The sequence below is a fragment of the Leopardus geoffroyi genome, chromosome E1, assembly GCF_018350155.1.
Source record: "Leopardus geoffroyi isolate Oge1 chromosome E1, O.geoffroyi_Oge1_pat1.0, whole genome shotgun sequence".
NCBI classification, from domain to species: Eukaryota; Metazoa; Chordata; class Mammalia; order Carnivora; family Felidae; genus Leopardus; species Leopardus geoffroyi.
Genome location: NC_059330.1, coordinates 4,453,628 through 4,468,024, shown reverse-complemented (window position 1 = coordinate 4,468,024; position 14,397 = coordinate 4,453,628). Strand labels below are relative to the sequence as shown.

The following is a 14,397-nucleotide window of genomic DNA, read 5'->3' as shown; positions in this document are numbered from 1 at the left end:
TTGTTTGTTTGTTTGTTTGTTTGTTTGTTTTTGAGAGAGAAAGAGGGAGCACAAGCAGGGGAGGAGCAGAGAGACAGAGGGAGACACAGAATCCAAAGCAGGCTCCTGGCTCTGAGCTATCAGCACAGAGCCAGAATCAGGGCTTGAACTCATGAACCATGAGATCATGACCTGAGTGGAAGTTGGACACTCAACTGACTGAGCCACCCAGGTGCCCCTACCCCTGACTCTTCTGCTGCCATCTTATACTTCACAGTCTAAGGAAAAATATACACTCAATACATTTATCTTGTGTTACATGAGGTGGGAGGAAGAAGTCGATAATATATGCAAAGTTTTGAAACAAATTTCACAAAAATACAGGCCAACTAGAGGCTACAGGAGTGACTCCCTTCCTGCTATCTCTACCATACAGAACCTTTTGTATAATCGAGTGAAATGTTCAACACTGTCACCTGAATATACTGCTTGCAAACAAATCAGAAGGTAATATTATTCCAATGGCAATCGAATTACTTACGTTGCAAGAAGATTCTGGGGTTCCTTTGAATAGCATCTCCTCAAAGGTGTCTTTTACAAACCAATCAATACTTAGCTACCAAAACCCTGTTGCTCCAACTTATTGGGGCAAAGCAGTATTCACAGACAGAAAAAAATAAAGCAAATCTGAAGTGATTGTAATTTTTTAAACTGACATTCAGGGCGCCGCGGTAGCTCAGTCGGTTAGGCATCTGACTGTTGATTTCGGCTCAGGTCATGATCTCGGGGTTCATGAGTTCGAGCCCCATGTCAGGCTCTGTGCTGACAGCCCAGAGCCTGGAACCCGCTTCGGATTCTGTGTCTCCCTCTCTCTCTGCCCCTCCCCTGCTCACGCTCTGTCTCGCTTTCTCTCCCAAAAATAAACATGAGCAAATTTGTTTTATTTTACCTGACAAGAAGCCTAAGCCACCATACTTCCCAGTTCAGTCCTGGACACCGGAAAGCCATTTTTCCCATTCGTGTTGACTTCTTTCTTAAAAGAGTAACATGGAGAGAATGTGCCGGACCGTGGAAGACCAGTTTAATGAGATCAAGGCCAAGGATGACCAACAGACACAGCTGATCCATGATCTGAACATGCAGAAGGCAAGACTGCAGACCCAAAATGGTAAGGATGGGCAGGGCCCTGGGGTGCAGCCAGGCCACGGGAGAGGACAGTGTGCAACACTCATGCATCTGTTCGGTAGGGGAGCTGAGCCATCAAGTGGAAGAGAAGGAGTCTCTGATTTCACAGCTAACCAAAGGCAAGCAGGCCCTCACCCAGCAGCTGGAGGAGCTTAAGAGGCAACTGGAAGAAGAAACCAAGGTAAGAATGCCTCTTTCTGGCACAGTCACAACCTGAGAAGCCACAAAAAATGGTTGGAGGCAGTATGACCGCAGGAGGTAGAAAGCTTCTCCTCTGCTGCACGGGAACCTACAGGAACCTGTTCTCTGAGATTACAGGACTTTGACGTTGGATCTCCTTCCTCAGAGCCAGGGTGCCCCATCCTCTGGGTTCCTCTGCTCCCCACGAGGTGGTCTGATAAACATGCCTCTCCAGCCAGGGCATCCCCGGCCCCATTCACTGCACCAGCTTGACTTTCTCTGCCTCTCTCTGTGTATCCTTTCCCCCTGCTCAGCCATTTATCCTGACCACCCGAAACGCCCTCCTCTTTCTTCCACATCACTCATGTATCACCTGCTACAACACCCGGTCTTAAGCTCTCCTCCTCCAAAAACACCGCATGGCTTTAGGGACACATTTGGGACACGTACATAAATATGCACATCATCATCATGTTCTTGACTTCGATATCGAGATATTTATGTCCATCATGCCCATTCCCTCCCCCGCACTGATCTATAAATGCCTAGGCAAGAATAATTTTCCCCTCGTGGTAAACAGTAGGTACAGTGCGTAGAACAGTGCACACAGCAGGTGCCTAATAAATGCCGCCGATGTGTGTTCAAGCGTTAGAATGGGAGTCCAGGAGTCCACAAAGCTGCATTCTGTGATTTTTGAGGTTGCCACGCACCAGCTAAGATTTACAAGGCAATCTTTCAGAGTTCTCCCGAGCTCCGCATACCCTTAAAAAAAGAACGAGCACTTTTTGTCTGCCGTCTTCCTATCATATGCTAAGGGTCTTCAGTGGGCTGGGGTGGGGGTTGTGGCAAGAAGCAGAGTACGAAGAAGCAGCGAGAAGATTCACTATAGGAACGAGGCTGTCCTCAGGCCAGGATACAGTAGCAGCTAAGCTCAGGGAAAGCTTTCCCTAACATTGCATCAAACAAGGAGAACATTATTCCTTTCTCGTTCTGTTTCAATTCTTCTGATTACATAAGGAAAAGATCTCAAGTTGGACACCATCTCTCTAGCAGGTGCTTATTTTCGTTATACAGAGAGGAGGCCTCAGCCACAGAGCCACGGCCGAAAGTACCTAGCTAGAAGGTGATGGATAACTCGGCTTTATCTCCGTGGCGTTTATTCTAACGGTTCCCTCCTGTTTATGGCAAATGCTAACGCTTTGGGATTTAATGCAGTGTAAAGGTTTACTTTTGAAATGCACGTGTTTAAATATAATAAGGGAGTCAGCTTTAAAAAAATTTTAAATGAGGTGGGATGTATGGAGGTGTGGCAAAGCTTTGTGAAGGCAGCTTGGGAATGGTTCACGTTGGGAAATGCTGGTTTAAAGTGGAAATACCTTAGCTTGGAAGATGGCCAGATAGACGTCTTTGCAGCCTCACCATCGTACTGCCGCAGGCCAAGAACGCGCTGGCCCACGCCCTGCAGTCCTCCCGCCACGACTGTGACCTGCTGCGGGAACAGTACGAGGAGGAGCAGGAGGGCAAGGCCGAGCTGCAGAGGGCGCTGTCCAAGGCCAACAGTGAGGTGGCCCAGTGGAGGACCAAATACGAGACGGACGCCATCCAGCGCACAGAGGAGCTGGAGGAGGCCAAGTACGGGGTCCCGGGCTACGGCGGGAGAGGTGACCCCAAGACACAAGTGAAGAGACAGAGAATTCTTCCTACTTTGAGAGACTCTCTCTTCCTTCCTCTCCAGGCCCTTGAGTTTTCTTAAGCTTTCAGACGGGGCATCCCTGTCCCTCCCCTGGGACTGTCCACTCCACCTTGTTGCTCTGGTGGCTTCCCGCTGGCCTGCTCTGCCACCCAGCACTTAGCAATCCTTCAGGTGATACCTAGACCCTGTCCACTCATGACCTTCCAGGTCTTGGTCTTACCAAGTTCCAGTCCTGAACAGACTGTTCCTCCTCATCCGGTCTAACAGGTAGTTCTGAAATAGTCCACCTTTGCCAAGTGGGGGGGAAACTCTGGTTCTTTTAGGAAAAAGCTGGCTCAGAGGCTCCAGGAAGCAGAGGAAAACACAGAGGCAGTGAGTGCCAAGTGCGCCTCCTTGGAGAAAACCAAGCAGAGACTTCAGGGGGAAGTGGATGATTTGATGCTGGACTTGGAACGCACCAACACAGCCCGTGCCATCCTGGACAGGAAGCAGAGAGACCTGGATAAGGTCTGCCCCCCGAGACCCCCGGCTTCTCACGCTGGGATGTGTGAGACGCCCACACATCAGGGAGACCCTCTGAGCAGCAAATCACGGCATGGGAGGTTGGGATTCGCCACGCCTCTCTGCTTTTGTGACTGTCTCTCCAAAGTGAATTTTTAGAGCAAGCCGATTCAGGTTCCCTTGGAGAATCCAAACACCTATAGGAACCCAGCAGACAGCCTGGGGGAATAGCAGAGTCTGGGGCCCGTGATCTAGACCTGTTTCTTGGGGCCCCAGGACGGGAGGGTGAAACCCTGGTATTGCTGACACAAGCTTCCTGTTTTCATGGGCTCTCCGGGGTCCCCTGGCCCTTTCTGCTGCTCACGTGTCCCTTGGTCATCTCCCAGGTCCTTGCAGAGTGGAAGCAAAAGCTGGACGAGAGTCAGGCTGAGTTGGAAGCTGCTCAGAAAGGATCCAGGTCACTTAGTACTGAAATCTTCAAGATGCAGAATGCCTACGAGGAGGTGGTAGACCAGCTGGAGACACTGAGGCGGGAGAATAAAAATCTGCAAGGTGATGGGGCGCTTGGGAGGCTCAGTCCGTTAAGTGTCCGACTCTTGGTTTCGGCTCAGGTCGTGATCTCACAGTTCGTGGGTTCGAGCCCCGTGTCGGGCTCTGTGCTGACAGCGTGGAGCCTGCTTGGGATTCTCTCTCTCTCTCTCTCTCTCTGTCTCTCCCCCTCTCTTCTCTCTCTGTCTCTGCCCCTACCCATCTCATGCTGTCTCTGTCTCTCTCTAAATAAATAACAAATAAGCTTTAAAAAAATCTGCATGGTGAGCTGTCTCCGCACCCCAGGTTTGCACCCGTACCCCTTCTTGCCTCCTCCCTCTTTCTTCTTCCCGCTGTCCCTCAAAACCCTCCCATCTGTTCAGCTGACCCTGGAGCTCAGCCCTGCTCATGTACAGCCATCACACCAAGGTCTCATTCTGCAGCACAAAGGGCAAAATGAATTGCTAAGCTCACCTCTTCTCGGAGAACAAGTTCCCCCATGGATTCCGTCTCTACGTGGCGTTGTGTCCTCCAGCATATCACTAAATCCCTTAGGACCTCAGACCCCTGATCTGCAAAATCAGACCAGATCCTACACCCCCTAAAACTCCTTCTGGCTCCGAAAGACGATGATCCTATATTCTATGCATCGTCTCCAAAAATTTCCTTTTCTGGCCCTCACCGTGACCCTGTTATATACTTTGTGAAGTGTTAAGGGCCACAGGGTGTTGTTCTTACCACTCCTCTCTGCAGAGTTCAGGTGAGGCAACAAACCTGTGTCCTGCTGACCCCTCACCTGAAGGGTCCCACTGTATCCTGTCCTATATAAATGTGAATGCATCACCCATCCCCAAAATCCCTGGCAAAATGCCTCGGCTGTCAACTGGAACCAGATGAAACGATCTAAATCGAGCCCATCCTTTGCAGAAGAGATTTCTGACTTAACCGAGCAGATTGCAGAGACTGGCAAGAATCTGCAGGAAGTGGAAAAGACCAAGAAGCAGGTAGAGCAAGAAAAGTCAGACCTCCAGGTGGCCCTGGAGGAGGTGGAGGTGAGTGTCTGGGGCAAGACACAAGGAAGCTCAGAGGGGCGGGACCCTGAAGGAGGGGGGACTGACTAGACCATGACTTTGGGGCTGTCTCCTGCCAGGAGATGCCAAGGCTTCATGGGAATTAACATCCAGCCATCCCCAGGGAAACAGCTGTGCTGTGTTTCTCCTCCCGGGGCCCCCCCAGCTCAGCTCATCACATCTCCCCTTTTGAAAATAAATAAATGTGTTCATTATGCCCTCAGTGTCTTCCTCTCAGGAAGCAAGAATCCATCATCAAACATCCTGAGAGCTGTCTCAGAATTGCTCGTTTTTGACAGTCACACACAACCATCTTTGGCCACTGGGACTTCTGTAAAGGCAACATATAGGCTCAGTGTCCCGATGCCCTCATCAGTGTGGCCAGCACAGGGCGGGTGGACAGTCGAGCTGTGTCTAGGGAAATTCGCATAATGCAGGACGACCGGAAAGCAATTACCCTGTCATTTTGGAGAATAAGTGGCCCCTGACTTACGGTCACTTAGAACAGACACACCCAATAAAGGTTTTACTAACTCAAAAAGATGCTCCCTCCTCCCCAAGACATAAAATTGTTAATAGCAGATCCAAAATTTTAGTTCCAGTTTCATTACTGGGAGGGTCATTTGGGGGCAAATTGCTTGACCTCTGGCTCTCTGTAAAACGGGTAGAATAACACCCGTTTTCTCGTAACGGGGAGGAAAACAGCCGTTTGAGAAGACAGCTGCCCACCCAGTCACCCGTCTCCTTTCATCAGGGTTCCCTGGAACACGAAGAGAGCAAGATCTTGCGCATCCAACTGGAGTTGAGCCAGGTGAAATCCGAGCTTGACCGCAGGGTCACTGAGAAGGACGAAGAAATCGAGCAGCTGAAAAGAAACAGCCAGCGGGCCGCAGAGGCCATGCAAAGCATGCTGGATGCCGAAATCCGGAGCCGGAACGATGCCCTGAGGCTGAAAAAGAAGATGGAGGGAGACCTCAACGAGATGGAGATCCAGCTGGGCCATTCCAGCCGCCAGGTGGCAGAGACCCAGAAGCACCTGCACACCGTGCAGGGCCAGCTCAAGGTCAGCGCGCAGGCCCTGGCGGACCCGGGGGGCCCTCGGCCTGGGCTCCGGCCTCACGCCCGGTTTTCCCTGAAGGCTTCCCAGCTGCACCTGGACGAGGCCCTGAGGAGCAACGAGGACCTCAAGGAGCAGCTGGCCATTGTGGAGCGCAGGAATGGCCTCTTGCTGGAGGAGCTGGAGGAGCTGAAGGCGGCCCTGGAGCAGACCGAGCGGACCCGCAGGCTGTCGGAGCAGGAGCTCCTGGATGCCAGCGATCGCGTGCAGCTCCTGAACTCGCAGGTGCGTCCGTCTGGAGGGGCACGGGGGGCAGGCAGGCCACCCATACAGTGGAAGGCAGCACCCTCCCTTCCTCCCAGACCAGCGGTCAAGAGCAAGTCGCCTTAAGCTTTCGTTCTTGGAATAAGTACGCTCCAGATGCCAGATTTCTGAGCTGTCTTTAGGCTGAAGATACAAGGTGATGCACGTTGTGGGGAAATCAGAGAAGGCAAGGATGAATTATTACATAACGAGACCGGAGGAGGAGACATCCAAGCCACAACCTTGGAAAATGAGAATTGTCTTTCAAAATAATTATGTTGTTACATTTGTAAAAGTTTCTTTAATTTCTTTGAGTTTACTTATTTATTTTTGAGAGACCGAGAGAGAGAGAGAGAGAGAGAGAGAGAGAGAATCCCAAGCAGGCTCTGCACTGTCAGCACAGAGCCCGATGCAGGGCTCAAACACGCAAACTGTGAGATCATGACCTGAGCCAAAATCACCAGTCGGACGCTTACCCGACAGAGCCACCCAGGCACTCCAGGCACCCCTACCTTTATGAAAGTTTTTTTTTTTTTAATTATTTGTTGCAAAATATAGACAATACAAGCACATGAATAGAAGAAAAATACCAGGGCGTCTGGGTGGCTCAGCCAGTTAAGCGCCTGACTTTGGCTCAGGTCATGATCTCATGGTCACGAGTTCATGCCCCACATTTGGCTCTGTGCTGACAGCTCAGATCCTGGAGCCTGCTTCCGATTCTGTGTCTCCTTCTCTCTCTGCCCCTCACCCACTCATTCATTCTCTCCTCTCTCTCTCTCTCTCTCTCAAAAATAAAACATTAAAAAAATTTTTTAAAGAATTGTTTCACATTTTAGGGACACCTGGATGGCTTAGTTGGTTAAGCATCCAACTCTTGATCTTGGCTCAGGTCATGATCTCACGGTTCATGAGTTTGAGCCCTGCATCAGGATTCTCTCTCTCTCTCTCTCTCTCTCTGCCCCTCCACCCCCCTCAAAAAAAAAAAAAAACAAATTTCACATTTTATATACTTATGTCTACCCATCCTTTCTTTGCTCCAGCACCTCTTACTGAATAATCTATTCTTCCTCATTTATGGGAAAATCTACTTGTATCATTTAACCAATGACTTTACGTGCAGTTCTTGCGTCTGTTTCAGGACCTTGTGTTCGGTCAAGAATAAAAAAGCATCCAGCAAATCCCCGTGTGGGAAATAAGAAACAGGATCGTGATGTGCTTCCTTCCCCACCCAACTTTCTCCCTCTCGGTTCTCCCTCTCGGAGCGTCCAAATACAACCTATACCTCTGGCATCTGATTCTTTTTATAGAACACGAGCCTGATAAATACCAAGAAAAAACTGGAAGCCGACATAGCTCAGTGCCAGGCGGAGGTGGAGAACTCGATGCAGGAGTCCAGAAACGCGGAGGAGAAGGCCAAGAAGGCCATCACGGATGTGAGCTCCGTTCCTTCTTTTCAGAGCAAGTGCTTGGCTTGGTGGGGAAGGGGCTTCTAAGCCGAGACCAGGCAAGTGGGTTTCGTCTCCGGCCGACCTGCCGTCAGCAGAGGGAATGAGATAAAGCCTCCGCAGAGACAACGTGGGGAGGAGGTGCCTCGTGGTGCAGACTGAATGAGGGAGGCGGGACCAACACGCTCAGTATTGACCTTGACGGCACCCTCCCCGTGCGCCGGGTAGGGATGCCGGGTGGCCCACTGATACTTTGCATGCGCTTGATCAGGCGGCCATGATGGCCGAGGAGCTGAAGAAGGAGCAGGACACCAGCGCCCACCTGGAGCGGATGAAGAAGAACCTGGAGCAGACGGTGAAGGACCTTCAGCACCGTCTGGACGAGGCTGAGCAGCTGGCCCTGAAGGGCGGGAAGAAGCAGATCCAGAAACTGGAGAACCGGGTAGGACGGGCAGGGCAGGGCGGCGGCTGGAGAGGACTCTGGCTCTCCAAGTGACACCGGATTTCGCCACCTGGGGCACAGCCGCGGTCCAGACATTCGCTGCTTCCCACAGCCCAACACACAGCCCCACCCGCTTTACAAGGCTTATGCCTCGGGGGTAATGACACTTGCAAGTGTTCACGTCCTGTTTCCATGGGAACCGGGACCCACGGAAATAAGGGGGAATATACTTCACATTCTTAAAATCACATATTTGGTGGGAGCCCCATTTGGGGCCAGCATCCACTTTGGTGAGCAGTGGCCCGTCCTACCTGAAGTCTATAGTGTCTCTTTACCTCTGGCTCCTGTTCCTTTCCAGCTCTCCCCGTCCCAACGCAGTCCACAACACTGTGCTCCTTCCTAGACTGGCGCTCCCCCCCACTCCCCCCCCCCCCCCCCAATGCTCGCTGGAAAATTCACCGCCTTGCCCAAGGGCTTCCTGCTCTTTCATTATCTGGGAATTTCTTTGTGTTTGTTTTCCTTTCTTTGCTAATTTCTCCCTTGGCTCCCTGTACCCATTGCTTCTCCCTTTAGACCTGTGACGGTTCTTGTTTCTTTTGTTTTCAAAATGGGCTCCACTACCAGTTGAAGTTCTGGAAAAGGGCTGGGGTTTGGGGTGGGGGGAGTTTGTAGAAAGTCCCCATTGTCCCAGAGGGAGGAAATGGAAACGTAGGTGGGGAAGGGCGTGAGGGGCTGGCAAAGGGAAGGAGATGACCTCTCCCAGCAGGGAAGGGCCTCAAATGCGGTCAGTCTTCATGCCAGCCTCCCAAGGATGTGGTCACCAGCACATACACGCTGTAAAAAGGATCTTTTGGCTAAAAACGAGGCAGCTGTGGACATGTGAGTAACAAAAGTCAACACCAGGGGGCGCCTAGGTGGCTCAGTCAGTTGAGCATTGGACTCTTGATTTCTGCTCAGGTTATGATCTCACGGTGTGTGAGTTCAAGCCCCGCATCAGGCTCTGCACCAAGCGCTGTCCTCCAGAATTCTTTAAATGCTTCTTTTTAATTATTCCCATACAGTGTTAAGTGAATTTAGGTCTGTCCTTCTCACGGATCCCTCCCCTGAGGGAGGGATTACATCCCCTGCCACCCTCCATGATTCTTTGGTTCCTGGGTTGGCAGGGAGCCCTCCGCGGCCAGCCTCCCCTCGCACACGAGGCATCTCGACTGGCCTCCAATATCAGCCACCCAGTTATCTTTAGTTCTGTAAACCTCGCAGAGGCCACAAGAGCACTGCCAGGAGCACTCGCGTTTTGTAGAACCTAATGGAAAGCAGCTTCCCAGAGCTTGTGGGGAGGCCAGGAGTCCCAGGGATCTGTTTTGGGACAGTGCCCAGAGTTACCCCGTTCCACTGGTGGATTTCAAGGTTGACCTGGTGAGTCCACAAGGCCTGAGCTGCCCCCGTCTGTGGCCGCTGGGATTCCCGGGGGCTGGCCGCCATGGTCCCTGGACTGTGGAGTCGGGGCTAGTTAGTGACCTGTGTTCTCAGTGGCTGACCTATCCTCTCATGACTTCAGGAAAGGCAGAGGCAGCTATGAAATGAACAACACCTATGTAGCGCTTTATCAAACATACTTGCACATACTTTGATGTTTTTTTAAGTTATAGTGAGAGAGAGAGACACTCAGAGAGCACAGTGGGGGAGGGGCAGAGAGAGACGAGAAAGACAGAATCCCAAGTAGGCTCCACACTGTTAGAACAGAGCCCGATGCGTGACTCTGTAAGATCATGACCCGAGAGGAAACCAAGAGTCGGACGCTTAACCAACTGAGCCACCCAGGCGCCCCTCGTTTGTCTAATTGATCCCCACATTTGAGGTAAGTGGGGAAGGAATTATAATGTCCATCCTAGACACGTAAGAACTCATTCTCAGGAGCAGCCCCTGACCTGCTCAGCATCAATCAGCTGGACCAGGCCCTTCAAAACACCCAGACCGTTCCTGGCCCAGGCTCTCACCATGACCCGCACATTCTCATTAACCAGGAATCTGGGCCACCCCAGATGGGTCGTGCCGGCTTCGCCCGCGGGGACAAGTCGGGGCCAGAGCACAGGCCTCACCGGGCTGCTGGCCCCACAGAAAGAGGCATCTTATGCAGGGCCCGGCTTGATAGCCCAGCCATGTGCCCCTAAGAGCTGTCACTGCCCAAGGAGGGCATCTAGCTATTGTTTGCACAAAGCCACTGCACAGACCGTGGTGGCCTTGTGACCAAAGTGTGGTGCCTGGGTGCCTCAGTCAGTTGATCCTCTGACTTCGGCTCAGGTCGTGACCTCACACATTGTGGGTTCGAGCCCTGCTCGGGCTCTGTGCTGACAGCTCAGAGCCTGCAGCCTGCTTCAGATTCTGTGTCTCCCTCTCTCTTCTGCTCCTCCCCCGCTCATGCTCTGTTTCTCCCTCTCTCTCAAAAATAAACATTTTTTTTTTCAACGTTTATTTATTTTTGGGTCAGAGAGAGACAGAGCATGAACGGGGGAGGGGCAGAGAGAGAGGGAGACACAGAATCGGAAACAGGCTCCAGGCTCTGAGCCATCAGCCCAGAGCCTGATGCAGGGCTCGAACTCCCGGACCACGAGATCGTGACCTGGCTGAAGTCGGACGCTCAACCGACTGCGCCACCCAGGCGCCCCTCAAAAATAAACATTTTTTAAAAATAACTAAAAATAAATTAAAAATGTGGTTCCTGAGCGTGAGGAGGAGACATTTTTACAAACTATCATCAGAGGATCCCGAGTTTGCCCGAAAATGCCCCCCACTCACGCGTGTGCGGGAGAAGCACAGGGGCCCCGACCCGGATGCTGGGCTCTCTCCCCCCCAAACCCAGGTGCGGGAGCTGGAAAGTGAGCTGGACGCCGAGCAGAAGAGGGGGGCCGAAGCTCTGAAGGGGGCTCACAAATACGAGCGCAAAGTCAAGGAAATGACATACCAGGTAAGGGGCTCCAAAGCCTCCGCGAGCGCCGGCCCCCTCGGGAGCAGAGGAGGGTCTGGGGGACCCTGGCACGGCGCTGTGTTCGCAGGCTGAGGAGGACCGCAAGAACATCCTTAGGCTCCAGGACCTGGTGGACAAGCTTCAGGCCAAAGTGAAGGCGTACAAGAGGCAGGCCGAGGAGGCTGTGAGTAGGGGGGCCCCAGCACCCCCAGCCCTGGGCCACGTCCACGGAGCCAGAGGCCTGGGGTTTTATTAGTAGGTTGCCGACTCAGCAACACCTGCCCTTCCTCCCTCCCCTGGTTGGTGTCAAACAAGCCTGTCCCCCAAACCCCAGCTGCACCTCCTGGTGCCTCCCGCCTCAGTCTCGTGGCCAGCCCCCTCATTTTATCCCCTATCCCCACCCTGCCGGCCTCACTTCGCCCTGACACCCCAGCCAGCTCAGCGTACCCCACAGCCTCACCTTAAACCCCCCTACCCTGGTTCACGGCATCCCCCCCTTGCCCCCATCCCTGGTCCCCAGGGCCTTATCCTTCCTGCCCTCTCTAATTGCCACCCACCACCCTGATCAGATAGACCTAAGGGAAGTTACTAGCAGGAACCTTCGGGGGGGGGGGGGGGCGGGGGGAGGGCAAGGGGGGGTACTTTTTATTTTATAGAAAAGAAATAGTTCGGGAAACTCTAGGTTAAACAGAGTTGAACTGGTTGCTTTCAAGGATTTCTCAGATTTTTTAGGTGACGTGAAATGCACCCTTCAAAGTGGACAGAATATTCTAGAACGTAGTGTGGCTCACCCTTAGTGGAACTCGGAACCTTTTTTTTTTTTTTAATGTTTATTTATTCTTGAGAGAAAGAGAGAGCATGAGCTGGGGAGGCACAGAGGTGGGGTGGGGGGGCACACAATCTGAAGCAGGCTCCAGGCTCTGAGCTGTCAGCACAGAGCCCGACGCAGGGCTTGAACCCACGAACTGCAAGATCCTGACCTGAGCCACCCAGTACCCCAGAACCTTTTATTATATGTAGAGCAGCCCACCAGACTGGTGTCCTGAGGAACAAAATTGGGGAGACCCTGCCGTCGACAAATGACTGAGCATATATGGTTTCTCTCCTTGTCCTGTTTTCCTCCGTGCCCAAGGGGCTGGCGGTTCCATCCTGACCACAAGGAAGCAGATCTGAACTGATTAAATGGGGGAGGGATTTGTACCCATTGGATTAGCACGGTTGCAGCAGGACTTCCCAGGAGGCCACCTTCTTCAAGAACCCTCAGATCGCCCTTGACAGACGTGCACGGTGGCCAGGCCACAGGCAGACAAGGGCTGGAGAGGCCAGGGCAAGGGGTAGGGAGGGTTTGGGCTACTGGCCTCTGACCTTCCAGGTGCCTCGGGAGGACTCGGGACTGGGGTCCCCGCCAAAGAGCTCCAGTGGGGGTGTTAGCACAGAGTAGGGACGTGAGGAGACAGGCAGGGGTCCTAGGACAGCAGTACCCTCGAGGTGATCAGACAGCATCGGCCGTCAGGGGCTGGGAGTGTCCCCCAAGGCCCCGCAGGGACTCGGAGCCTCAGAGCCAGAGTGAAGGGCTTCGTCAGCGTCTAGCCCCTCTCTCTTCCACAGGAGGAGCAGGCCAACACACAGATGTCCAAGTGCCGGAGGGTCCAGCACGAGCTGGAGGAGGCGGAGGAGAGGGCCGACATCGCAGAGTCCCAGGTCAACAAGCTCCGGGCCAAGAGCCGAGATGTGGGGAGCCAGGTGAGAGCAGACGTCCCGAGACCAGGACCAGGGGAGCACCCCAGGGAGAGTGTGGAGGACGTAGGCTGCAGCCTCTTCCCCGCTGCTGGCCCTGAACTCGCAGATGCCACGCCTTGGCCAGGCCCCGGGTGGCTCCAGGCTCATGGGGCAGAGGGGGACAAGGGGGCCAGACACCTAATCATCCCCGTCCCTTTTTGTGGTAAGAGGCACTGCCCAGGAAGCCCCTACTTTCTCGGGGGGGGGGGGGACTTGTCCATCTTCAGGGGCTCCCGGCTTTGTTTTTATGACGTGCAAGGGGGAAACCATGCCACTCCGTAATATTTTTCGTGCCTTTCCGGCTGTTCCACGTGAAGGCAATAGTCCACCTTGCCTTTGGTTTGACTCGTTCCCTGATTGTTTTTTTCCCACAGAAGATGGAAGAATGAGGCCTTCCGGACGCCCATTGCCATGGGACGCCTCGGGAGATGGGCGGTGGCGGGAGGCACAATGTTGTGAGGAATAAAATCTCCTGACTCCTCATCTCTCCAGCTCTGTGTGTTCATTATCTGTGTGCTCATCCATTCTGCTTGCTCGGGGTGGTTTAAGAGTCTGCTGTGCATATAAAGAAGTAAGGGCCCAACCTCCTCAATTCTGCAGACAAGGAAACTGAGGTCCTTCTCAAGGCCCCCAGAAAGCAGCCCCGGTCCAGCCCTCCCAATAAGAGTAATGATAGCAATGCAAACACACAGAATGAGTTTGTTCATCTCCAGCATTCACATGTGCATTTTTGTTTTCCTTTCCACTCAAGCCACGAAACAAGCCAGCCAGATCAGGCCAATATTGATGCCCTGGTTTTCTAGGGTTGCATACAGGCTACGGCTTGTCCCGTGCTGAGCAGATGAGATCACAGTTCTTCAGACTCACCGCACAGCACACAATCTCACACGGTGGGTTTTGCCTCCGCGTAGGCACGTGATGTGGTGGTAAGAGCCACCCCAGGGTGCCGACCTGCCCCGTCACTAACTAGCTTGGTGATTTGGGGCAAGTCACTTCATGACTTTAAGCCTCAGCTACCTGGCGTGTAAAATGGGGGTGTAACAATGCACTTTATAGGGTTATTTTGAGAAGTAAATAAGATAATGAAGAAGCACCCTTGATCTAGAGCCTGGCACACAGTTAGCATTCCAGGGACCCGTCATCACAGTGGGGAGGGGTAAGCCTCAGGACATGGGTGGAGTGTACGACTTGGGACCAGATGGACAACAGTCTGGGGTTGGGCTGTGTCTCTAAGGAGCTTCTGCTGGTTTGAGGACTTAATTACACCGTG

The 14,397-nt window shown here is 52.9% G+C and overlaps 1 protein-coding gene across 1 annotated transcript in view; it reads left to right on the top strand.

Moving 5' to 3' along the window:
• Positions 1-13,612, top strand: part of MYH13 (myosin heavy chain 13) — a 52,515-nt gene extending 38,903 nt beyond the window's left edge. Inside the window, exons 26-39 of the mRNA XM_045487393.1 lie at positions 1,021-1,147; positions 1,227-1,345; positions 2,780-2,976; positions 3,361-3,544; positions 3,925-4,090; positions 4,994-5,118; positions 5,891-6,199; positions 6,275-6,478; positions 7,804-7,929; positions 8,213-8,383; positions 11,244-11,348; positions 11,437-11,532; positions 12,957-13,091; positions 13,502-13,612. Of these exons, the coding sequence (XP_045343349.1) occupies positions 1,021-1,147; positions 1,227-1,345; positions 2,780-2,976; positions 3,361-3,544; positions 3,925-4,090; positions 4,994-5,118; positions 5,891-6,199; positions 6,275-6,478; positions 7,804-7,929; positions 8,213-8,383; positions 11,244-11,348; positions 11,437-11,532; positions 12,957-13,091; positions 13,502-13,516 (2,079 nt within the window). The 3' untranslated portion in view covers positions 13,517-13,612. The remainder of the gene's footprint in view (positions 1-1,020; positions 1,148-1,226; positions 1,346-2,779; positions 2,977-3,360; positions 3,545-3,924; positions 4,091-4,993; positions 5,119-5,890; positions 6,200-6,274; positions 6,479-7,803; positions 7,930-8,212; positions 8,384-11,243; positions 11,349-11,436; positions 11,533-12,956; positions 13,092-13,501) is intronic.
• Positions 13,613-14,397: the final 785 nt, after the last annotated feature.